The sequence below is a fragment of the Microtus pennsylvanicus genome, chromosome 14 (assembly GCF_037038515.1).
Source record: "Microtus pennsylvanicus isolate mMicPen1 chromosome 14, mMicPen1.hap1, whole genome shotgun sequence".
In the NCBI taxonomy this organism is placed as follows: domain Eukaryota; kingdom Metazoa; phylum Chordata; class Mammalia; order Rodentia; family Cricetidae; genus Microtus; species Microtus pennsylvanicus.
The window spans coordinates 71,592,395-71,618,329 of NC_134592.1; the positions used below are offsets into that span (position 1 = coordinate 71,592,395).

General features: G+C 38.6%; 1 protein-coding gene across 3 annotated transcripts in view; it reads right to left on the reverse strand.

Annotated features, from left to right (window-relative positions):
• Snx13 (sorting nexin 13) overlaps positions 1-25,935 on the reverse strand; it is a 94,627-nt gene that overhangs the window by 13,399 nt on the left and 55,293 nt on the right. For 2 of the 3 annotated variants that reach the window (XM_075948400.1, XM_075948402.1), the window contains exons 10-19: positions 24,046-24,184; positions 23,609-23,697; positions 21,768-21,867; positions 19,457-19,650; positions 18,194-18,298; positions 17,498-17,630; positions 14,256-14,293; positions 9,641-9,710; positions 4,960-5,132; positions 1,285-1,392 (exon numbers count right to left, since the gene is read on the reverse strand). In XM_075948400.1, the coding sequence (XP_075804515.1) occupies positions 1,285-1,392; positions 4,960-5,132; positions 9,641-9,710; positions 14,256-14,293; positions 17,498-17,630; positions 18,194-18,298; positions 19,457-19,650; positions 21,768-21,867; positions 23,609-23,697; positions 24,046-24,184 (1,149 nt within the window). The remainder of the gene's footprint in view (positions 1-1,284; positions 1,393-4,959; positions 5,133-9,640; positions 9,711-14,255; positions 14,294-17,497; positions 17,631-18,193; positions 18,299-19,456; positions 19,651-21,767; positions 21,868-23,608; positions 23,698-24,045; positions 24,185-25,935) is intronic. The other variant, XM_075948401.1, reaches the window with a different exon arrangement.

Here is a 25,935-nt window from a genome sequence, read left to right on the forward strand (position 1 = left end):
GTGATACATCAGTTAAAAGTATACAGTAGAGCCACCATTGAAAACAGACTTTTAGTACTTCATTTGGGAAAAGCCATCAACGGTACAAACAAAACTAGAACCAAAACTGAATATTTTTCAGGCAAAATGTTTAAGAAGAGTTTTAGAAACGCAGCGTTCATGCATTCAGTTTCGAGTTCTCTTCCTGTCCTTTCAGTACAGACAACAGGTAAAAACAATTACAGTCATAGCAAAGCTAGTCACAGGGGTGAGTGAATATTTAAGAGAAGACATGAAAGGAAACGCTGCTAAACAAAATATTCAGTATATTATCTTTTAAATTTCACTCAATTCTAAGGGGAGTTTCCTAAATCTTTTTCTAAAAGATTTTTTTTCTAAAAGAGCCATATAATAATTACGTAGGTTGTGACCAATGAGTCCCTACCGTAACTATTCAAGTCTCCTGCTTATGAAGAATATGGAAGGAAGAAGGAGGAAGAAAAGAAGGAAGAAGGGAGGGAAAGACGGAGAAGAAAGAAGGAGAGAAAGGAAGGAAAAGAAAAGAAAGAAAACAGCTACAGGCAACAGATAAAAATTCTTGCTCCCAAACAAGAGCTTATCTGTTGGCTGCAGAGGAGGAGGAGCTGAGCAATGGACCCTGTGCACTGGGATGTCCTTCTGAGACACGAACTAGGATAAACTCCACCTGGGCCGCGGCGTATACAGGCGTAAAATGCATCTCTGGGCATCCTACCAGCCCGTGCAATATGTAACATGTAAAATATGTTTTGCTGTTTCCTATGAGGAAATTTTATGACCAAGATGATGGATCCAAGAAGCATATTCAGGTCAACTTCTCGAACTATTTGGAGAACAAAAAATTGGACTGGTTTTTGTGGTCATGTGAAAAGTTACTATGTATTGAACTGGGAGCATTTAACTGTTGGGTATGGCATAGATGTATTTACATACAATAATCTGAAAAACATGCTACAAATACTCATCTAAACATAAAAAAACAAGTCTTGGTGCTTAAAAGAAAATGTTTACCACTAAATATAGAAATAGTTAATAAACTATTTAAAAGACTACATGTCAATTTGATACACTCCTCAAAATCGATTATTAGTCCACTATTACAGCCAAAATGCTCAGCAGTGTTTTCGTTTTTACTGCTAAGAGAGGCAGAGCCCCGGGTCACTGCAGGCCAAGCACACGCTATATCAAACTAACTCAATGAGGAAATCCACTCCACGTTTGTATCATCGTGAATGAAATCTATGGGAAATAGGAAAATGGCCTTACCTGCAAATAGGCATTTAAATCTTTTTTCCTCTTTTCTAAAAAGTCTCTGTCCATGTTGTTAAAAGTCTTTTTACCAGGGAGTTTCAATATGCTCGACAGATTTTCAAACTACAAGACAAAATACATTCGGAAGTTCTATTTTTAAGAGAAATGATTTCCACATAACAATTTCTCTACATGTCAAATGTATCTTCAGATAATTTGAGGTTATATTTTCTTACATTAAACAAAAAATCACAAAAATCGTGTCCCCAAAGCCAAAAAGATAGTAACCTTTTATTAATAATAAAGAATATCAAACAAAGAATAACAAAGGCAGGTAAAAATAAAAATGGGCATATGCCATATGAAGTCTCAGTTTGGCATTCTAATTTTCAGATTATTCACAATTTCATAGTAAAGCTAGTACTTTTCTTAGCAACTATTTGACTCATGAACAGAGTATTAAAGATTTAAAATTTAAAACCAAAGTTATGACATTATGGCTTGTTAATCTCATAAAAACTAATCTAATATTAATGATAATAAAATAATCACTGTAATATATTTCTTTAAAAAGCAGAAAAGACAAATTATTAAGTACAGGCAGCAACCATATTACAGTTTTGTATACAACTATAATAAGCATTAATAAATTTTCCTCACCACGGATTACACTATGAAAAAGCAATCCAGCAGCCTAGCTGCTACAGACTTAACATTTGGGTGCATCTTCGTGGTCCATGACAGCAATCTGCTGCACCTTCTCAAGCACAAGCTCTTAGTACAGTGCTTGTTAACATGGTCTAAGAGCAGGACCTGAAGCTTCAGGCAGTCCCTTCCCTCTTTCCATATTAAATACACTGAAGTAAGCAAAGTTTTTAAAACCATCCTTTTTAAAAACTACATTATTTCAATAAAGAAAACTGATTCCTACTGCAGATCAGAGAAAGGGAGAGAGAATGAGGTTCAGAATCATTTGCATCTCAAGCTGGAAGATTCTGACAAACTGACAGCGAAATATTTAATGGCTGTTTGGAGAGAGAACATGAGCTGTTCACTGCACACTATATATGCAAAATAATTCCTTTGCCTCCGTCATTATCAAGAAGAAACAAACGGATAGGGACAATAAGTTAAAAGTACAGTGCAGTAATGATAACTCACAAATCTGGTTATAAATAAGTCAGAAGAATAAGTCTTCATAAAAAATAACATGTGAAACAGGCTGTCTGGTGCATCAATACCCCTCCCCTTTTTTTAAATTACATTGTGGAAGTGAACATCCTATGCTATTTTAAAAGATAGACAACCTCCTAAATATTACTTATGTATATGACTCTAAATTACCCACTTGGCTTCCTTTCTTACCAAAGTGCAAGGGTCTGAACCGTTCCCCCAAGTTCACATGCTGAAGGCCTTGGCTCTGGACCCCGCACATAATCATACGTTCAAGACCAGGCCTTTCGTGAGGTCACTAAGTTAATCACTAAGTGGTAAGTAAAGCTGACTCTGCCATCCTCAGGGGAGGACAGCACACACACTGGGAGAGGCCATGGCCTTGTCTGAGACAACCTGGAAACCTCAGAAAACAAACCTGTCAACCCTGGACCTCAGGCATCCAGCTTGTAGAATGATTTCCAGCATGTGATTTATGAACAGAAATGCCAGCAGTCATTAAAATAACAATTTTTCCATAAACTTTAAAATGGTAACAAACAACAGCAGTACTTAACATCACAAAACAGAAAGTCTATGTTTTAAGGACACAGTCCTTTCTAAGTTATCTGCCTGGACATCAGCATTCTATATTACTGTCATGAGAAAAGGCAATAAATTTTATATAAGCTATAAACACATACAGGATTATTTTGAAAAGTAGAAAAATGTCCAAACAAGTAAAAACTGACACATATTAAATTAGAATGTCTTCTATAAAGAACTGCTATACTAAATATAAATCATAGACACTCTAAGCTCAAAGACTTCATCTTTGAACATTAAACACATTGGGTCTAGATTCTTAATACACCACTAAAAATTTGTTGAAGCAGGTTTGAAGTTATATTTTAAAAAGTCAAAACGTGTTAATTCTCAAACACATAACTCCCTTATTCAGTTGTAAAACAAATCTTTAATAACATCACTGGCAGCAGTGTTTGTGCACCCATGCAGACATGACGCTGTCTACAGCACTGTATACTCCTGGAGCAACGACGCTGCCTGTCGGCTTCACTGCTTCCCTGGAATTGGGAAGAGTCGGGCATATAAAACAATCTTAATAAATCTTTCAAAAATAAATGAATGGACAGTTCTAGTCATTTTAAAATGCATATAACATTAAATTTTTAATTTTTATCGACCTGTTCATAAAGACTATTTATTAAGGTCTTTAAAGAAAATGATAGTTCATTTACTTATACTGAGAAAAAAATATTATTCATTAAATTAAACAAAATGAAACCAATTTTAAAATCATTTCACTTTTAAGGACTACTTACTTGTGCTAAGAGAAAAATTACAACTATCTGTCCACAGAAAAAATGTCCTATAAACCAAACTCCCACCAATGCACACTAAGTGAAACTGCTTTCGGTCATTAAGTTTTTATGCACTGCTAAGTAGTTCAAGTGCATGAAGAGCTATGTGAGCTGCCTGCTTCTAGACAATGATCTGATACATAAGAAGTAAACAGCTTTTCTCCAACAGGAGTTGGAGAGTCCTTTATAAAAGATCTATTAACACAGAAAAATATAAATGAAAAGACATGCACAAAGATAATTACTTATTGCATTAAAAACAGTCCTATTACCAATAGAGAAGTTGATCAACAACCTCTTGTTTTTAATGTCAAAGCTCTTAGTTTATCCTACTCTATCTACTAAATATTGTAATGAGACTATCATGGTACCAACCATATTTTTTCAAATATATTTCTTATTTCTTATTTCTACAGTACAATGTTATCAAAATTCAATTAGGCATTATCTTAATTTTATTGACTTGATACTACTTATATAACTAATATTTAGATCAATCAAAGACTTTCAACAGGGAAAATAGCTCCACACATTACTTATTCCATCTCTCATTTGGTATTGTTCTAAGAAGAAAAAATAGCTTTTCAAAAATAATCAAGAGAAACAGTTTCTTTTCATTCAACATTAAGTCTTTATAGTTACTTCCACAAAACAAGATTAAATTTAGTAAGAACTTAAAACAGTATTTGGTTAATGTCAGGTTCATTTTAGAGTGTGGTTCAAAGTAACTTAAGCAAAGTGCCCAGGTTTCAGCAACATTGTTGGGTGCAAGTACTATTCAAAGTAACTGTAGCTTTAAGTTATGCCTCTGAAACCCACCACGGTGTTCAGATGGTCTTAGCAGTCTTCTTCCCCTCTGCAAACCACCACATCTGCAGAGATCCCCCTTGCCTCCATCCATGTCCAAACTCTTCCAGTTTCAAGACCATGGTGCTTTGTTGTTACTTCGCAATGAGTGAGTCCGGTTCAAGTTTCTACATCTGATTTAGTGGTTCACTGCTTAAAACCATGCCACCAATTATACCAATTATATAAAATATCAGTACCTTATTTTCTCTCATTAACTTTATACAATGTGAACATTCTTAGAGAAATGTAGATCCAAAGCTGAACCAACAAACAGTATAAAGGCCACAGGCTTTACAAACCTCATTACCTGCTCAGTGATTCTCATGTGGAAGTCATGGAAGTCACTGTAACGCCGGTAGGTTTTCCACATCTCCTCGGTGTTTAGGTTGCGCCGGTGTACAGTGATGGCGTACAGCGCGTATGTCTTGCCATGATCATTACAAACGCCTGCCACAGCATATGGGTCATAGTCAGCATATACTAGTCATTTCAAACAAAATGAAGAGAAACAAAAGACACAAAAAGGAGGAAGATGAAGAACAAAAACAAACAAAAAAGACACCATGAAATGAAGAATTTGAAATGACAGATGAAAGAATGCCATCAGAGGATAAAACAGATTCCAGTGCTCTGTGCTCACAAGTTCACGGTCTTCTAACAACTACAACATAAGACAAGGTAAAGTCTAGTGATGCCAGCGGCCACTGCAGCTCTTCCCGAGAGCTTTTAGTCATTATTAAGAATGTTGCCACTGTCCACTGTACTACTCAGAGTTGAAGCAGTGGGGTCTCCTAAACTTCATACACCAGGAACCCTGGAAACATAACAATAGCCTTTACCGTTCATTTGCAGTTAACTAAAACCTGTCCAACTAAAGAACAACAAAAAAGCCAAAGGGTAAGGCTCATCTCCTGGTAGTTCTTTCTTTAGAACTACCAATTACATTCACCAACTCACAAATGAGTTTGTTCTAGAAAGTTGGCAACAGCAGCAAGCAATAAATAAATAAGCCCTCATCCCACTGACTTTCCATATACCATATAAGTCAGTGAGCCTGTTCTACTTTGTACTAAATCAAGCTCTTCTCTTTCTAAACTTACTGTTTGACTCTAGCTCAGTAAGGTTCTCCACTTCCTATGCTGCAACCCTTTAATACAGTTCCTCATCATGTGCTGACCCCCAACCACAACACTGCTTCGTTGCTACTTCATAACTAATTTTGATGCTATTATGAATCATACTGTAAACATATGATATACAGGATGTCTGATATGCAACACCCAAAAGAGTCCTGACTCACGGGTTGAGAACCACTGCTCTGAGTCTCCAAAGCTTCAGTGCCTCTCGTGTGTATCTAGTGTGTACATACCTGCAGTAGTGCAAGCATGTGTGTGCATTCATGGAGAAGCTAATGACCAACCTCAGTCTCTCACTGGAGCTGTTCACAGAACTGACTAACCTAGCTGACCAGCAGGCCCCACGGATACTCCTTTCTCCAGCAGCTCTGCAAGGTTTCCAAGAGCACGCTGTACTGCTACGGTTTGACAGGATGCTGGGGCTCTAAGTGACCGCCCTCATGCTTCTGTGGAAAACACTTTACCGACTGAGCCATCCTTTTTCCTCATGGCCCATGGCACCTGCACACTTCTTTCCACCGTTTTCATAACATTGCCACATGTGGCAGCCAACATGGAAGTTTGGTCCCTCTACTCAAGTTCTTAACTGGACATCCATCTCAGTTTTAGCCACTGTATTTCTTATTTTACGTTCTCTCCTTGGTTCTTCTTTTCATGCTTACCTTAGGATTTATTCTCCTGAATATTTTCAACATATCTACACACTACTAAGATTGTCATTTCTGATTTTCCAAGAACATGACTTTCCTTACTGTGGCTCCTGTTTCCTCCTGGAGCTGCCTTCTGGTTTTGGTTTTTTTTTTTTTTTTTTTTTTTTTTTTTTTTTTTTTGCTGTTTTCGAGACAGGGTTTCTCTGTGGCTTTGGAGCCTGTCCTGGAATTAGCTCTGTAGACCAGGCTGGTCTCGAACTCACAGAGATCCGCCTGCCTCTGCCTCCCGAGTGCTGGGATTAAAGGCGTGCGCCACCATTGCCTGGCTTGGAGCTGCTTTCTGAAATCCACTTATGAAAGAAGGCATAAGGAAAGCTGTTGCCACTCTAAGTGATTTTTACAGCTGGCCTTCTGTATACTTCAATTTAAACGTGCTTGTACTGGTACATACAGACTTTTTTATCTTTGTTCTTATTCTCTAGCCACTACGGTACATCAGTTGTTTATATAGCACTTCATTGTACTGGGTTTCCAATCTAGAGATGGTCAAAATATATGGGGTCACACGTGAACACTCTATGATTTCATGTAGGAGAACAGAGCATCTGTGGGTACTGTGCTATCTGGAGACTTCTGAAGGCCAGCTACACTGACTCTCTCTGGACTGAGATGCTGGGGTATGTGATGACAAGGACAATGAGATGCAGACACTCGTGGTGGCACATAACTGGCGCTCTGCTTTGGAGGACTATCAGATAGCATTCCCGACTACGACTTTCCATTTCTCAGTTTTCATACATGAATCTAAACTAAGTCCTCCTAGTTCTTGTATCTCATCAATCTGTCCTCTACGCCACTGAGTGAAGGACACAGTTCTGCTGTCCTAAACTGAGGGCATAGAAAGGTCATCCAAATCAGGACCATGGTCTTTATGCTACTGGGAGTCTGGCTGGGCACCACTGCTTCTTCACTCCCAAGGGCTTGTTTCTCCTCGTGGCCATGGTACCTGTACACTTCTTCAACTAGTTTTACAACATTGACATATGTGGAAGGCATTGTGGCAGTTTAGGCTATCATACTAACCAAAACTCTAAGACTGATATAAGGATAGATTACAATGATCCATTGTGAAAAAAATGAAAGAGAGGTTTTAGAGCTGACTAAATGTTTTGCTGTCTTTCAAATCATCTCACAAAGGAGTTCTATATACCTTCTTAATTATTTCTTAATTATTTTAAAAACATAGAAGTAGGTATCTATATTGCAAAATATACATAAAGCCTCATGCTAAAATGTGCGCTTCCTACTTAAAATTGTCTTTCCTTACCTTTACATATATTATCAATATATTTTATTTGGCCAATGATAATTATACTGATGATAATATTAGTAACAGAAATACTCTGGTCATCACATTCTACATACACATTTTAGCAATATACAATGCTCACATTATACCGTCAACTTGCTCTTACAGACTTAGGCATATCAGATAATAAATGACTTTTTCATCAAGCTAAAGATTTGGCTTTTTAAAACACAGTGGCCAGAACAATCAAGGATTGGCTTTATCAATTGTGCTCAAGGGCTATTTGAAAAAGATAGCGTAGAAGCCAATCAGGCAGCTCACTACAACCAACTATGAATTAGTGAGAACAAGGAGACACCAAAGATCAGAAGAGACAGTGAACATGTAGCAAGACACTAGAGCAGCAAGGCGCTGAACTGTAGTTTTATGCTAAGGTCATGAGATCATAGATCAGTGTCCAGTTGGAAAAATAGATAAATAAGCACCCAAAAATGATGCCTGTCACACATAAGCCATTACCAGTAGTTAGATACACCCACATAGCTATCCTATGAGACAGGCATTTCTACCAAGGTTCCACTTGACAGGACAAGAAATTCTAGCAGAGACCTCAGAGGAGCTCCTCTAACTGGAGCTACAGAATGAAGTCTGAGCCCGGCAACTGGTCAAGAGCTGTGCTCTTAATCCCACAATATGATACTACTTCCCCAGAAGTTCTGTATGTTTGAATGAGGGAAAAAGCAATTTACTAAAAACGTTTTGCTTTATGCTTTCATGCATTTAAAGGATATATTGTTAAAAATAAGCAACTGATAAAACAACAAGAAACTTAGAACTGCCTAAAAAGAAAAATATTAACACTAAAGACATGGGCACAAATGTTCTCTTCTAGACATAAAATTTAGTATTTCTAAGAAATAAAAATGCCTATTACACGAAAAGACATCCATAAATTAGAAGACAAGCCAAGCGAGAACATGAAGACTTTCTCTAATTCTTTAAAAATTTATGGAAGAAAAAGGTGGGACAAGTGCTTTAAAAGTTAAAAGGAAAAATAACCAGACCTTCACTTTAATTGACAATGTGTTCTCTAGTGATATCCCCAAAGAAAGTAAAGTGTGTATTCACTACACGTAAAAAGTGAAGGATCCACTGACTGATAACTTGTTCCAGAAATCTAGCAGAAAAGAGAAGTGAGTCCTTCGCTTCATTAGTATAAGAAAACAGAGCCATTTTTTTAAAATGCAGATCATTATGTCTCAAACTATAATTACATGTCAAAATCTCTTTTCAAAATCTCAAATGTAAATTAAATGAAATTTAATTGAGACATGAATCTCTGTATAATTCATCAAGTATAGAAAATCACTCACTCCTACACTCTAGGACAGTGAGAGGCTGGGGAGAAACCGCCATGAAAACACCATCAGCACCATGTAAGACTACCTATCGCAAGGTCTTAGGCTGCTCAACCCACGAGAGCATCTGCGAGGTTCCATGAGAAACGTGCACAAAATCCACCTGTCCCAACTATCTCTGCCAACTCCTGAGTGCATGAAAGCAAATACAGACCCAAGAGCTCTGTGAGAAAGAAGTGGGAATTAGGAAAGGGACTGTCAGCAAGACTCAAGTACAAAGAGGAAAAGACTGGCTCTGGAATTTACTTTAAACGATAAAATGCTTAGAAAGTAAGCATTTTCAAATGTGGCAACCTGAGAGAAGAAAAACATCCAAATACACAAGCAACCAAACATCACAGGACTTAATCAATTTGTCTTAAAAAAAAAAATCAGAAAACAAGATCTCAAAACAAGCTGAACGCAATCCTAAATGTGCAGGTAACAGGGCTGTACAATCACCCGTCTTTAGTGGGAGCAGCACAAGGCCTCTTACCAGTGTCGGAAATGTAGGCATGAAGCTGGCCAGAATCGTCAGAGGGCATGTTTGAAAGGTCATCCAAAGACTGGAAAAAAAATCAGGGAATAAGCTTTACAGGAGAAGTATGAGGCATTCTGTATCAAAGGTCTACCATCGCTACCTCCTCGCGTGTGCTTCACACCATGTGCACGGCCACACACCAAGACTAGCAGACTCTGCCTTTCTCTGAGTGAGCTAGACAGGAGCTAGCTAAGCTCCTGTGCTCCTGCAATGGGGAGACTAAGGCTGCAGCCTTGAATCTGAGGCCTGCCAGAGCCACACCCAAGACCCAGTATTAAACAAAATAAAAAAGAAACTAAAAAAAAACAACTTAACATATCACAATAGTCTCTTCATTACTTATCTACATACAGTAACTTAGTTTCAATTATAGACAATATAAAGGAAGAAAATTAAAAATTAGAACTCTTTATAATAAGAATTCTTAATGGTGAAATACACTTCAGACAGATACATTCCTTAGCATTTTCATTAACTGAGAAATAATCAGTTAACTTATTTTACCTCACACAAAAGGAGGGTAAAGACACCTGCCTCACAGGGTATGTGAGATTGAGAACATATGTAAAGTATTTAGAAAACTATTATAATAATTAGCCATTGTGACTACTTAGCAAATGGATGTAGACCCAGACTAAGACTTTTGTTAGTAAAGTTTATAATGCTACAAACAAAATCATTACTGATTGATCAACAATTAATTTAACTATTAAACTAGGAAGCTCATATTTTAAATCACTTGGTCACATACATATGCATCCCCACACAAACATATCCAAGGCAGACAGGACACACAGAGACAACAAAACCAGGCAACCTGAAGCTGCTCTCTGAAGACCCTGCCTGCAAGGTCCTCCCTTGATGCCCCCACTGCTCGGACACCGCTGTTCTCCACCTGCTTCTGCACAGGGGCTTATCCCAACACTGTCTTTCCTTTGGGGCACAGGACTTGGTACTTAGCAGTGGAGCATGCACTTTGCCATCTGGCTCCAACAAAAACCCCTCTGCAGCTACTCTCTAATAAGATTTATGCATTAGTAACAGTTCCACCTTTGTTAGGGCACAGAAAAAGTGAAAATATTTAGGAAAGACGTGAAACACATATGCTTTAAGTGTTCCTGTGGCTCACACTACAATGTTTTCTAAACAGAAATTGCACAATCAATAAATTATTTTACATATTCAATATCTACCTGTAATTTATAAACTATACATTCTTTCAGTAACAGCACAGAAATTCACAAAATAATTTTTCAAAAATAAAGCATAACAATCCTCTTTTATATTACATATATGACAAAATGATAAACCCTCCTAAATGTTGTTGCAATTATCATACATAAGTAAATAACAACTAGACTATGAAATTCTAAATGGTAAAACAGTATTAACTCCAGAGTCACATCTAATTTGGAAAAAGTACTGTTTGGGAAAAGAAAATTGTGATTTTAAAACAAGCGCATTAATATCACCCTAAGATCATCAGTTTATATAGTAATCCCTGAGCTAACATTCTTAAACATCTTGCACGGAAAAGAAAATGGCTCACTTGTTCGTTTGTTTTCTAATTTTATGTTATGGCAAAATTTAGACTTCGAGCCGGGCGGTGGTGGCGCACGCCTTTAAAATGCCAGCACTTGGGAGGCAGAGGCAGGCGGATCTCTGTGAGTTCGAGACCAGCCTGGTCTACAAGAGCTAGTTCCAGGACAGGCTCCAAAAACCACAGAGAAACCGTCTCGAAAAAAAAAAACAAACCAAAAAAGAAAACCAAAAAACAAAAAACAAAAATTTAGACTTGAATATTTTTACTCCCTCTTCACTGCTTTTACGGACTGCTGTCCAGGCTGACACAGTCTGCAGATGCCACTGTGCCCAGCTAGAACTACAAACTTTGTTAGCTCAGCAAACACAAGCGCACCACCGTCTCTGGTGGAGGTGGCAGCAGTCATGCACCTGCTGATCTCAACGGTCATATGTCAACAGTCAAAGCATTAAGTGCTTTCGCTGCTCAGTATATTACAATCAACAACTACGTTTAGTTCATAATTCTATTTTTTAAATTTAGCTAGACACTAAAATTTGATTCATATCATAAAGCAAATATGAGTGACTCCAGCTACAGAAAAGCCTAAATTTAAAAGATGTATGAGCTAAAGATGGCTCAGAGGTTAAGAGCACTGGCTGCTCTTCTAGAGGTCCTGAGTTTAATTCACAGTAACCACAGGGTGGTTCACAATCATCTATAATGAGGTCTGGTGCCCTCTTCTGGCCTGCAGGCATGTATAACAGCAGAACACTGTATACATGATAAATAAATAAATCTAAAAATTTTTGGTTGAGTGGTGGTGGTACACGCCTTTAATCCCAGCACTTGGGAGGCAGAGGCAGGTGGATCTCTGTTAGTTCAAGGCCAGCCTGATCTACAGAGTGAGTTCCAGGACAGGCTCCAAAACCACAGAGAGAAACCTAAAAGCACTTACTTCAGACATGAAGAAAAAGAATATCACATTTTATTACTGCTTAAACATTTGTATAAACAATATAAATATGAATATTAGAAAATTTCAAACTGAGAAAAGTTTCCAAGGTTTGCAAAGTTTATAGGTATATGATGTAAATTATTGCTAACACTGAATGCTCTAAAAACAATTCTTTTTCGTTATGACACTCTGAAATATAACAAGTGAAACATTTATAAAGCATTTTAGAAGTTATAAAGAATCTGGCATGCCTATGGCTGCTTTGATTCAGCTGTTTTGCAAGTTATACTCTATGTTGAAAAAAACATTTACTCAATGAAGTTATTTCCAAATAAGGAACAGTATAGTTCCAATAGATCTCTAAACAAGTCACAATAAACCTCTGAACTTATTAGAAAATTTAAAAGAAAAAAAAGAAAGAAATGCAGGAGTAAAAGTCATCCTTCACCTCTACACTATGAGCTGAGCATTTCACAGAGCACTAGACTCTCTTCCTAACAGTGCTAACAGTGCTCCAGGACACACGTCATCCAATGGCAAGAGCAGATATACAGGAGAAAGACTATATTCCCTATGGAAGATACAACCAGTTATGGCCAGGGAATTTATATGCTAAAAACTATCATTCTTAATTCTCTTAAATAAGGTATAATTGATAGAAAATTCTGACTACAAAACCCTTTTTGTAAGAATTTGAATTGTTTTGATGCACACTCTATACATATGTGGCAGCCTGAATGAGAATGTCCTCCATGGGTACACGTGTTTACATGCTTAGCTCCCAGTTGGTGAGCTGTTTGGGAAGGAGTAGCAAGTGTAGTCTTATTGGAGAAAGTCTGTCACCTGGGTGAGCTTTGAGGTTTCCCAAGACCACCCCAGGCCCAGTCTCTTGTTTTGGAATACTTTACTGTGTAAAGATGACATTTGTTCATGCTGCAGAATATTACTTTACCTGTGTAAAGGTGTGTTACATTTGTTTACAGTGCATTTGTTTAACAATGTAAGGATGTGTGTTTAACTATGTAAAGATGTGTTGCATTTGTTTCATCTAGCCAGCCTAAGCCACCTATTGGTCTAATAAAAAGTTGAATGGCCAATAGCTAGGCAGGAGAGGTATAAGCAGGGCTGGCAGGCAGCATAAATAGGAAGAGAAATCTAGGCTCCAGAGAGAAGAGAATTAGGGAAAGAGAGGAACACGCCCAGGGGAAGTCAGCCAGGCAGCTGCTGCCAGCCAGCCATGAGAAAAACAGTGAAAGTAAGGTAGACAGGAGGGAAGAGAAGGCAGTAAGTCTCGAGGGAAAAGGTAGATAAAGACAAACAGGTTAAATTATGTTTAAAGAGTTAGCCAGAAACTCTAGGCTGAGATTTCAAAACTAATTAGTTTCAATGTCATAGATTTGGGAGCTGGTTGATGGCCCAAAAAAAAAAAAACGACCTGGTACAGTGTCTGTCTCCGCCTGCACATCAAGAGGATGCTCTCAGCCACTTCTCCAGTACCGTGTCTGCCTGTCTGATGCCACAATTTCCCTGCATGGTCATATGAATTGACCGTCTGAAGCTGTAAGCAAGCCCTCAATTCCGTTTTCTCCTAAGAGCTGCCTTGATCAGTGTCCTTTACAGCAACACAACAGTAGCTAAGCTGAAAGTCATTCAACAATTCACTATTGCTTTTGAAAGTGAGAGAAAAGTGATTTAAAGCTTTAAGGGTAATAAATATATGAATATACCGTTTAAAAATGATAAAAATAATTCCTTTTCTCTTTTCTTTTAAGACATGGCCTCACTATATAGCCCTGGCTGGCATGAAACTATGTAGACCAGGCTGGCCCTGAGATCACAGAGATACCCCTGCCTCCAATTTGGGATAAAGAAATCAGTTCCTTTATAAAATTCAACTGCAGCTATGCAGGTTTGATCTATTCACCATTTCTTAAAGATGAAACTCGAAGTTACAGATGGATGTCTTACAAACTCAGCATTTCTTTTAAAAGCACAATGTCTTTCCCCTCTGTGGGGCAGCTTGACGTTTCTCACGCGCACCAAAAGCCTGCCACAGTATTTTCATTACAGTACCTATAAGTAGTACTTACCAAATTTATACTTCCTGTAGGAGATCCATTAAAAGATTCTACAAAAGAAAAATAAAGATTAACACACAGCAAAAAAGTTCAAAGTTGTTACTTTATGTAGGTCTAAAGGTCAGTAATACAGCTCAATAAGAGCAGAGACAAAACAGAGCTGTTTTACACTGCTAAATACCTGACCCTTAACTCTCCAACTACCATGCCAATTTAACACTGAAATGAGAATCTGCACACCCGACGGCACACACACACTCCCAGGTGAGCACTAGGTCACAACACTAACTGTTTTCACTCCGTCTCTCATGTGTCACGTGCTGTTTAATGCAATGCGAGTGACTCCGTTTCCAGGCAAGAACCTAGAGCGAAGCACATTAGGTAACTGCAGAATTATTTCTGACTTCTGACTCTGGGGATTAAAAATATATCAATAGTATCAGTCTTCAGTGTGAGATACAAACACACAGGTTTTTAAAATATCTAATTGTCCATTGTTTCATCATAAATTCAGCAAAAAACATTGTAGTCTAGTTGATGAAATCATTGCATATAATGCCATTTAGTTAAGCAATCATGATGAGAAAATAATTTTGTAATGAATGTTGGAAGTATATAGCTAGGCTTGATGATGTGTGCTTATAGAGACAGAGACAGAGACGGAAACAAACAGGAGAAAAGTGATCACAAAAATGCCAAGACTCACAACTTTGTATGCCTATTTGGGGGAAAATGCAAGTGTTAGAATAAAAACAAAAAAATGTAAGTAAACATTGGCAATTAAGTAGCAACTATTAACACTAATGACGAACAATGATGTTTTCTTTCCCTTTGGGTTTTACTATGTATCTAAGCAAATTAAACTTTCAGTTATGGTGTCTCTGCTATGGTAAAACATTACTCATATACAATTTAAAGTTAATATACCTTTTCCAGGTCTTAGTAAATGTATAAATTTGATTAGTTAGATGAATCTTCAAATAGACAACACTACTTGTGCAGTTCTAAGAGGAGTAGCTGCTATCGCCTTCTACCCTCAATAACTTGTTAAACAAAGAACATTTCTTAGCTCCCCAGAACTCTGATCACAAAAAATAAAAATGGGAAATTTCATCTAGAAATATTCTTGGTTTATAATCAGATGATTCCTAAAGTAAATAAATATACCGACTGTTTCCTGTCCCTTCTGTGGCGTGGCAATCTCTTCTGTCTTGTCACTAAAGAAAGGTTTCCAAACTATGGAACAGTATACAGAGATGTAAGAGGTAGGAGCTCAACTGAGAATGTGAGGCCAAGGAGCTGAAATCCATGGCTAGAAGACAATAAAGCTGACAGCCATTTAAAATCATGGTGCAGATTACACAATTTTATAATTTAAAAATTTTATAATTTTAAAACTGGCTTTCAAAATTATATCTGAGTATAAAAATCTATCAGTTAAGATATGAAGGTATCAGAAAGCACTGAAGCATTATCCTAAAAAGACACACACATAAACATGGGCAAGCAGATGGCTTAGAAGATGAAGAGTGATGGCTGCCACGGCTAAATTAGAAACCCAGAACAACAGCTGAAAGGAGAGAACTGACCTGCAAGCAATACTCCTGACATCCACAGGTGTGACATATGCACATATGTATGACACACACACATGTGTGTGCACACACAAACACACACACTATATAATTACAAACTACAATTAGTGATTTAATCTGGAGTCAATCAACAACTGATGCATGAGAGAAATGTGTTCACAGTCTTAACCTAATTTTTTTTAATATTTATTTATTTATTATGTATACAATATTCTGTCTGTATGCCTGAAGGCCAGAAGAGGGCGCCAAACCTCTTTACAGATGGTTGTGAGCCACCATGTGGTTGCTGGGAATTGAACTCAGGACCTTTGGAAGAGTAGGCAATGCTCTTAACCACTGAGCCATCTCTCCAGCCTCTCACCTATAATTTATGTTGACAATAAGTACACGGTTTGGACTGACTGGGTAGAAAGTGAGTTAAAACAACATGCCAATTCTACCCACATAGAACATATAAGCTCTATTAGTATCTTCAGTCATATAGCACCTAAGGTAACTTGATCATAACTCAATTTATCTTGTTCCATTCCGAGTTACACAACAAACCCACTTTAAAATTACTAAGATAATTTTCAAATGGATGAAATTAATAGTAAAGACTTTACAATAGTTATTTTAGCACGGTGAGCTGACAGACTGCTTTCTCAAACTTCACAGAAGAGCTACCATTTTCCAGCAGCAAAGAAAGACAGATAAACTGTACAGCTCCACTCCTCCTCTCCCTCCCTTAGCTACACACTCATAGCTTGAGCACTCCAGTGGACTAATGCACGGAATCGTCGTGTCCAAAAGTCTATGCACAAGTAAGTGGTCATAATCAAAAGATGTAATCAGTTCTACATTTTCCAATTTCCTTTATCTTTACATTGCTTATTTATTCAGAACATAGTAGAAAGCCATTCAAATCTTAGATAGCTAATTGCTCCTTAACAAAGTTTCCAAATGTAATCACAGTAAAACAACCACTGGACCTAGGAACTCATGTCCAAAGGCCTCATGGTCCACCAAAACAAGGATTTACAGCCTTTATGTGTGTGCTTTAACTCATAAAACATTTTCACACAGAGAAGTTTGTTTAAAAATGATGACTTAACTACTGTATGATGATAGGATAGTACAACTGAGGAAATGAGGCTTACAGTGAACAAACTATCTGACATAAGGAGTAAGCCATAGAACCACGTACCGACCTAAGCACACCCTGCGCTTACACATGCACATCACTACAACACGCTGGCAACTCTCAGGATCAGCGTTTGAAAAGAAGTAAGCAGCTGGAGAAATGGATGGGGGTTTTCTAGGTTGAAAGAAGGCACCCACAATGTGTGAGCTCTAGACACGGAGAGGAAGCAAACAGCTCACATTGCACATGGCTTTACAGTGGGCAGCTTCAGAGCGCCCGCTCTCCTCACTTGGTCCTCACGGTTACTGAGTACAAAAGGGAAATCATCAGAAAAATATTTTGGATGATCCATGTTAAAAAAAAAATTCTTATTCTCATATTCCCTTATAAGCTTTAAAATATAGTACAGTTTACATTTGGGTTTAAAAACAACTTTTTATCATGTTTAAAAGGTCACTCTTTTGGTAATTAGAATGCATACTGAGACACACAAACACACACACACACTCACACACACTCACTTGCTACCACCTTACCTCCATCCCCATCGTCTGATCCTCTGAAACTAGGATCTTTTAACATGTCAAGCTCAGCTAACATCCGCACATAGAGTGCATTCTGCCTGAAGGAAGGATAAAATCTTTCATCCCGCAGCATCAATTCATATACCTGTTGAAATAATTGAGGTATTCAAAACTTAATACATATTAATTAACGATTTTGCTACATAAAGTATCACACGGCTACACTATTTTTCTATAATATATCATAACTTAAAAGGTGTCAACAATAAGATAGTTTAATAACTACTATGATATTCTGAACCCTCCAGCGACTAAAAGGTTCCTACCTTAATAAAAGTTATGTGATATTATGACATTTTTATGCTATGGAAAGTAGTGCTTTCTAAGAAACAAACAAATACATATATGAAGACATATTAAGATGAATTTTTGAGGCATGCTTTTTTATATACAGGTATCTATTTACTGAATTCTTAGACAAGTATCTGGCTCTTACTTCATATTAAACAAAGCAACCCAAAATAAGGATTTTTCTAAATGGTCATTCAAAGAAATAAAATAGTCATTTATATTGCTGTAGCTAAGAGTTTTTACAACTCTAGTACCTTTCTAGTAACTATTCTACCTAAAAAAAAAAAACAAAAAAAAAAAACAAACAACTTGTATGTACACAGAAATACTTTTTCAAGAAACGTGAGATATGAATACCTTTCTTTGAATGTCATCAAAGATTTCTGGAGTTGGATCTTCATGATTCAAAGTATCTGCTAATTTTGCTACTAAATAGTCATCAACAATAACTCTTGGAGATGCCTAACAGAGAAAAATATAATGATCTTTGTAATTCTTAAATATACACAGGAGATAAGAGGAGTTAATAACAGGATCGCATCGCTTAAAGTAGTCAGCAGACAAGAAGCTTTACAATGGCACTGAGTATTTGAGAAAGCTAAAATAGAGCTGCAGTGCTTTGTTCATCCTGTATGTTGCAAAAGACTAACAAAGAACTTTTTAAGACTTGCTTAATTATGTGTCTAAGTATTTCTTTTGTGTATTATATGTACTCCTAGTGCCCACAGAGTTCAGGAGAGGGTGCTGTACACCTGGAATGGGAGTTCCAGACAATTGTGAGCTGCCCTGTGGGTGCTGGGGATCGGCCCAAACCTTCTGAAGAACAGCCAGTGAGTGCTCTCACCCGCTGAGTCATCTTGCTAGCATTGGCAGACAGATTTGTTCTTGATTTTTATTGAGCAAATTTGTTCTATACATTACTCCAGAACTGGAAAAAATGGAGATAATTCTACCGAAGGTTATTCAAAATCACTATTAAGGATTAACAAAGATTTACTTAAGACATAGTTATACAGTGTTGGGCACACAGGATACACTATGCACAGGAGTTAAATCAGTCAAGCCATCAGTAGTTAGGTAGGTATGACATGACTAATTTGACACCAGATAACCCTTCCGAATGTCTACTAAAAGACTACCATTATCCTAAATCTACTTTAGTGACCAATGTTGGAGGCAAAGTCCCAATGTGATATGGGAAGAAAATAAATCTTAAAGATAAACCTTTTACTAGACTGTTCATTTCAAAACATATGCGACAGCTGCAGAAATACAAAACCTGACCTTTCTTTTCAAATGGTGCTGGGACTGAGCTGAAGGCCTGTGCAAGCCAGACAACTTGTCTGCAGTCTCCTCTGTCCTGCTGACTTCTGTCTAGCATGGCCCTGAATCTGAAGGAACTACCAGTCTCGACTTCCATGAACTTGGACATCCTAATTTGATTTTATAAAACTGGATTCCTCTCCTAAACAATGAGAATCCAAATGCACAGGAAGGCTATCCTTAGGGTTAACCAAGGTGGGGTCACTGAAGCCATCATGCCCAACACAGTAAGGACCACACTGAGTATTATGAATGATACTGCCTAAGACAGAAACAGTGACCACAATAAACGCTTACCTTCTCAGACAAATACTGTTCATAGATTCCAACAGCAGCTGCTCTTAGCAGACCTTTGGTTTGGTTGGTCTGCTGTTTCCCATCTCTCTGATGACTTGATAAAACCTCTAGCTGCTGCTGAGCTGTAACCCGGTAGCCTTCTACTGTCATCCAGAAGAAGAGATGTGCCTGACCTCCAGTTTGCTGCATGTAATCTACCAAACAAAGCATAGCAACAGTTATTAACGTCATACTTTAGGTTCATATTACTGTTTGAAAATAAGAAGGGTTGTAGTTTCAAATATCCAAACTCTAAGTGGACCAGAAAAAGTCCACGAGCACCCAGTGAACCCTACTGAGGAAAGCTGAGGTCGGGAGACAGTCTCTCCGGGGTCGTCTAATGCTAAACGGTCAGCCCTGAAAACAAACCTGAGTAACCACACAGGACGAACAGCGTGCATGCATGTGTCAAGGAATATATATGTATATGCAGATCGTGCAGAACAATAATTAATGCAAACAGAGATCACTAATTTGAAAGAGAGCAAGGTGGGATATATGAGAGGATTTAGAAGGAGAAAATGATGGAATTATATTAATCTCAAAAGAGAAGAAACAAGTAAAAACAAAAAGTTTAGAAAATCTCTAATGTCAAAAAGTAACTATAAATTGGTTAAGCTAAATAACAATTACACAGGAAACAGGAAAGCTTTTTGTATTTGTTTTTGAGATAGAATCTTGCTAGCCGTTCAGGCTGGCCTGCAACTTAAGGTCTTTTCCCACCTAATCCTTCTGAATATGGGCATAAATGGGATGTTTTGAGGATAAAATTCCTACTGAACTTGCTATGTTAAGATTTTATATAAGTAACTACTTCATCAACATTTATTTATTCTGAATAAAGATTAGTAATAACATGTAATTTTCTAGGTATATTAAAATTAACGTTGTATGAAACCACATAGACTTTGATCACACAAATAATGATTCAAAGGTTCACATATGCTGGTTATGTTTACCAGATAAAAATAATTTTAATGGCCGGGCAGTGGTGGCGCATGCTTTTAATCCCAGCACTCGGGAGGCAGAGGCAGGCGGATCTCTGTGAGTTCGAGGCCAGCCTGGTCTACAAGAGCTAGTTCCAGGACAGGAACCAAAAAGCTACGAAGAAACCCTGTCTCGAAAATTTAAATAATAATAATAATAATAATAATAATAATAATTTTAATGTCATATTAACAAAATAATATGTATGAATTCAGGGCCGGCCTGTTCTACGGAGCTAGTTCCAGAACAGCCAGGACTGTTACACAGAGAAACCCAGGCTCGAAAGAAAGAGTAATAATAACCATTCAAATTCATTAATATTCTAAATTGTTAAACTTCAAGCAAGATAGCGGAATAAAGAGACAACTCCACCATGAAGAACTGGCAGGGTCTGTCTGATGGAACTCTGAAAGGAAAATTCTGGGGTGAAAGCTGATGGCTGAGGCAGACTGAGGGCCACTGGCAATGGCACCAGGATTTATCCCTACTACTTTACTGGCTTTTTGGAAACCCATTCTCTTTGGATAGATACCTTGCTCTGCCTAGATATAGTAGGGATGGCAATGTGCTTTACCTTCTCTGAGGAGTGGATGGGGTGGGGAGGGGGAGAAAGGTGAAGGGAATGAATGGGAGGAGGGGAAGGAGCGGGAAGTGGGATTGGTATGTAAAATGAAAAAAAAATAGTTCGTTTTGATAATAAAAAAAAAAGAAAATTCTGAAAGCCAGGATAAAGATCTGGGAAGGATAAACTGGCTAAAATGTAAAATGGTACAATCTCTGAAAAATAAGTATAGTGGCTCGTCAATGAACGAACAAGACAATTATGACTGACTACTTCCACATACTGTTACATACGTGAAAGAACGTAAAGAAGAATCTCAAAAGGCTGCTTCTGCATACATACATTACAAACTCACACTCACTAGAAGAACAATGAAAGCAACCCAACATTCCCATGAGGATAAATGGATATACAAAAGGTACTGAGGGGCAGGGGAGGTGAGCTCACGTGTGTGTATGTATGTGACACCCTGAGAAAGGAGGAAAATTCTGACATATGCTGTAACATGGAAGACACCTGGGGATGTGCTAAGAATGGAAGCTGATCTCTTTCAAAATTGATAACAGAAGAATCACTTTAGAGAGATGGCAGGATATTAAATATCACTGGACTATATACACTTAAAAGTATCATATTTTAGAGTTTTTGGGTTACTTGTATTATACCACAAATTTAAAACCAAAAGAATTAATGTCTATATTATTTAAATAAAGTTTTACCTACCCATAAAAAATTGTAGTGCAACATTGTCTACAAGAATGCTGTCCAGAGGGACTGTACAAAGTTTGCCAAAATTTGCTGCCAGCTTCACAGTATTTATTTCCTACAGACACAAACGGATCTTCAGTCATTAGGGTCGGATGTTTATAGAAATATAAGGGCAATGGAACAGTCTATCTAAATGTGACAAACACTCCCCTTTGCATGTATGTTGGTTCCCAATAAAATACTCTGTTGAGAGAGTCTAAATCACCACTCATTTTAAGAAATAGTTATCAAATAATCACTTAAAATGTAATAAGCGTTAATTGTCCCCAATATAAAATATCCTTTATCACTGTATTTTCATGTATTCTCTATTTCCACACATTCAGTGTACAACAAGCACCTCAGGAGATAAAGCCAAGAGTATGTTTGAAGGCTTTTCATTTCCATGTGGAGGTGAGAGGTTACTTCCGTGGCTGCTCTCTACCTAGCTTGAGAAAGGACCCACGCTGACCCTGAGCTCACCGCCACCTACAGTAGCACTAGTCACTACTCGTCACTACTCGTTACTTTAACTTCCATTAGCATTTATCCCATAGAAAAACCATTTCCAAAGAGCAATGCTGCTTTTAACAGAATAAAACCTCTGCTACTGATAAAGAAATTTTCTTTTCAAATTATATAAATAGTGAAGTACATAGTCAAAGCAATAGAACAAGATGGCTACCTACAAAGAGAACTTTAGAGAAAAGGTTAAAAATGTCAGTAACATCTGGCATCAGGCACTGTGTTGCATACAGCAATCCTGCTGGGTACTATCACACCTGCTTGTACAGACGAAGAAAACAAACACCAGAAAGGCTGGCAACTGTCATAACTGATGATGCACGTGGCAGGGCCCGGCCCACTGTAGGCAGCACCATCACTAGGGAGTTGAGTCTGCGCTGTGTAAGGAACTAGCAGAGCGAGCCAAGGAGCAAGTCAGGGGGCAGTATTCGTTTGTGACTTCTGCTCCAGTCCCTGCCCTGCCTTCTCTTCATTGTGGACTGCGACCTGGAAGTGAAAGTCAGAGTCTTTCCTTCCTCAAACTGTTCCTGATGAGTGTTTATCAGAGCAGCAGAGGATAGAAGACACATGCCTTCCGCGCTCGTCTCCAGCCCCCTCCAGCGACACCGTGGCTAGCAGCAGAGCAACATAGCATGCTGCACCATACCTGGCAGGACGATGTTCACATTACATGTTGGCAGTGCGGTGCTGATGCTACACATACTACCACATCACTCTCGATAAGCTCATCAGCAGTCCCACAAATTAAACCTCTGTTGCTTCTAACAGTCATGGTCAATATCTGGTGCTTTTAGGACAGTTATCAGCGTCACCTTCTCATCATCTAAACTTCACTTTCTATCACTTAGGACAGACCTCCAGGTCCATGGCTCCACAGATATCCATCCCCAGGCCAGGAGCACTTTCAGGCAGTGCTGTAATCAACCTTCCTGAACTGCTTTACAAAGTATCAACTGTGCTCTAGCATATGAAGCTATTTCTTTGGGGGGCAAGCTCCAGGACCTTAGTTCAGATCCCCAGGACTCACATGACAAGGCTGGACACAGACTTGTATCTGCAACCCAAACACTGGGTGGGAGCATACATACAAGGGTTTCTCAGAGCTCAGCGGCAGGTGAGCTCCAGGTTCACAGTAATGTAGAAAGCAACCACGGAAGGCACCTCTAGTCTGTACATGGCCTTGAGCATGTGTATGCACATACCCACACGTTTTAAGTCCTACTGTGACTTTTTGCCACAGACTGGGGTTTTATTTACAACTAGGCATTATTTCAAAAGTATTTTATACTTACTTTGCCTGACTGTAACCGCTGTATTCTTGAGTCACATACTTTCTTTACAAATAATAAGCTATTTATTTGATTTTTAATAGTGTTAATATCTGAAAGAAAAAAATCATTAGGAGCTAAAAATGGTTGTGATATTTCAAAAGTACTTAACACACACTTATTATTTACAAAATAATCAATAAAGCAATTTTGCTTCAATAAAAAAACAATGTGAAACTTTTCATAAAATCATTTTCTTTCAAATAAACCATACCTATTATCTTTAGGGACAACTGCAATAACATCATCTTCACGTTCACTCTAAGAACATGTTAGTACAGGAAGGAAGACTGAATTTGAGCTTTAAAACTAGAAGTTGACGATTCCATTACATAAATTAAAATTGTTATTAAGGATCTGATAGTCCTTGAAGAGAACCCTGTTCAGAGTGAATCACTTACCATCACCAGCTGTATCTAAAGATCTAAGGTACTGTAGTTCCTCTGCCGCCTTATCTCTGACTGCTTCTAACTCTCCAATATTGTCACTTAATTTAATAATGTTCATAAAGGCCTCATAGTTGCAATTTGAATCACGGATCTGAAAATAGAGTTTTAAAGGACAGGTAGGAGAGGATTACTTCTTAGGAGAAAAGTTCAGCACTGAATGAAACCATAGGTCAGGCACCACAAAAAAAAAAAAAAAGGACTGTACCAAAAGGAAAAGCAGTACATTCAAGCACTTACATTAAAATGGGTCACATACCATTAACAAAAATGATTAAGCTAAACATACTACAAACTGAAGAGCACAGAGTCGTGCTCAGAAAGAGTGCTGACAGCAAGGAAATCAAGGTGGGTGGAGGTGAAAAGGGAAGGCCTCAAGAGCAGAGGGTGAGCAGCAGGGATGGGGTAGGAATTCCATAGTGTTACAAGGGTTCCAGTTCTGGCTCTGAAGGAAATTAAGTCACTAGGCTTAAACAGAATAGGACTAGAGACAATATACTACGCTGCTGTATAAACACCAAACGCAGGCAATAAGTAGAGAAGAAAAGGAGAAGGCGCAGGTAACACATGCAGCAGGAGTAGTGGGGGCTCTGGTAAGAAAGGTATGATAATGTTCTTTGTGCAGAGTCTTAAGGTTAAAATGTGTTTGTCACGAAGAGTACCGAAGGCTGACAAATCAGAGGAGAGTGGGGAAGAAGCCACAAGGGCTGCTGTAAGCTATGGCCTGAAGGACAGTGACGCTCAAGCTACTGCAAAGCAAGACAAGAGACAGACCACAAGAGAGGGTCAGGGAGCCATTAAGTGTCCCAGTGTTAACACTGAGTATGCTTTAAGGCATTATTCAGGAAAATCAAGGCAAATATGTGATTTACAAGTCACTGACAGAGAGATGAGAGTCACGACCACGAGGCTGCATGGGAAGGGCAGAGAACGAGTATGAACTGAAAAGGGAAGCTGTCACAGAGCTGGCAAACTCACAACAGCAAAAGACGCAGTGTGATAACTAAGTGTGGTATGGCATTTCCTCCTGAGAAGGTAAGTCAGTCTCATGCCTGGGAAGGCTGTGTCTTGGACGGTTCTCTAAACCCTCTCTCCAGCTCTATGGAGCAGGCACTGACTGCTGGATGAGGAAGAAAAACACAGACTAGCCCAGACCAAGAGGTTTCTCATAGACTTGCTGAGCTGCCTCTAAGATCTGCAGTTTTTTTTAAGCCATCAACCATGTTGGGGTGGCCTATTCTGTTCTGCACTGGCTTTTAAACGTCCCGTTCCCTGTAACAGTAACCTTTTGCCCACTCCCCTACTAGCAGTCCCATAGAGACTCACTGGCTCCTTTGGTGTAATTCTGCAGTAGACGAGTGCGCGCTGCGGCTCCCAGGAAAAGTGTCCCACACAACACCAAGACAGTGTTGTGTGGAGTGCAAGCGATGGGAAAGCCACAAAGACTACAAGGCAGAGTAAGCGCAGAGACAAAATGAGCACCATGACCTTGTGATGAGGGCAGACGCTCTCACCACAGCACACTCAGCAGCTACTGGAGAGGAAGGGAGAATAAAACTATATTAGACATAATCAGGCTATGCTATCAGTCGGTGAACGACGGGGCATTTACAGACTAAGCAATAGTCCCGACTAGGCACAGCCACACGAAAGCAGCAGAGCACCTGTGCCGCCTGTCGTTCTCATCAGAAAGTCCAGAACCACAACAGCAGACACAGCCGTACCCTGACGCTTGCTTCTCATCAGGAAGTCCAGAACCACAACAACAGACACAGCCGTACCCTGACGCTTGCTTCTCATCAGAAAGTCCAGAACCACAACAGCAGACACAGCCGTACCCTGACG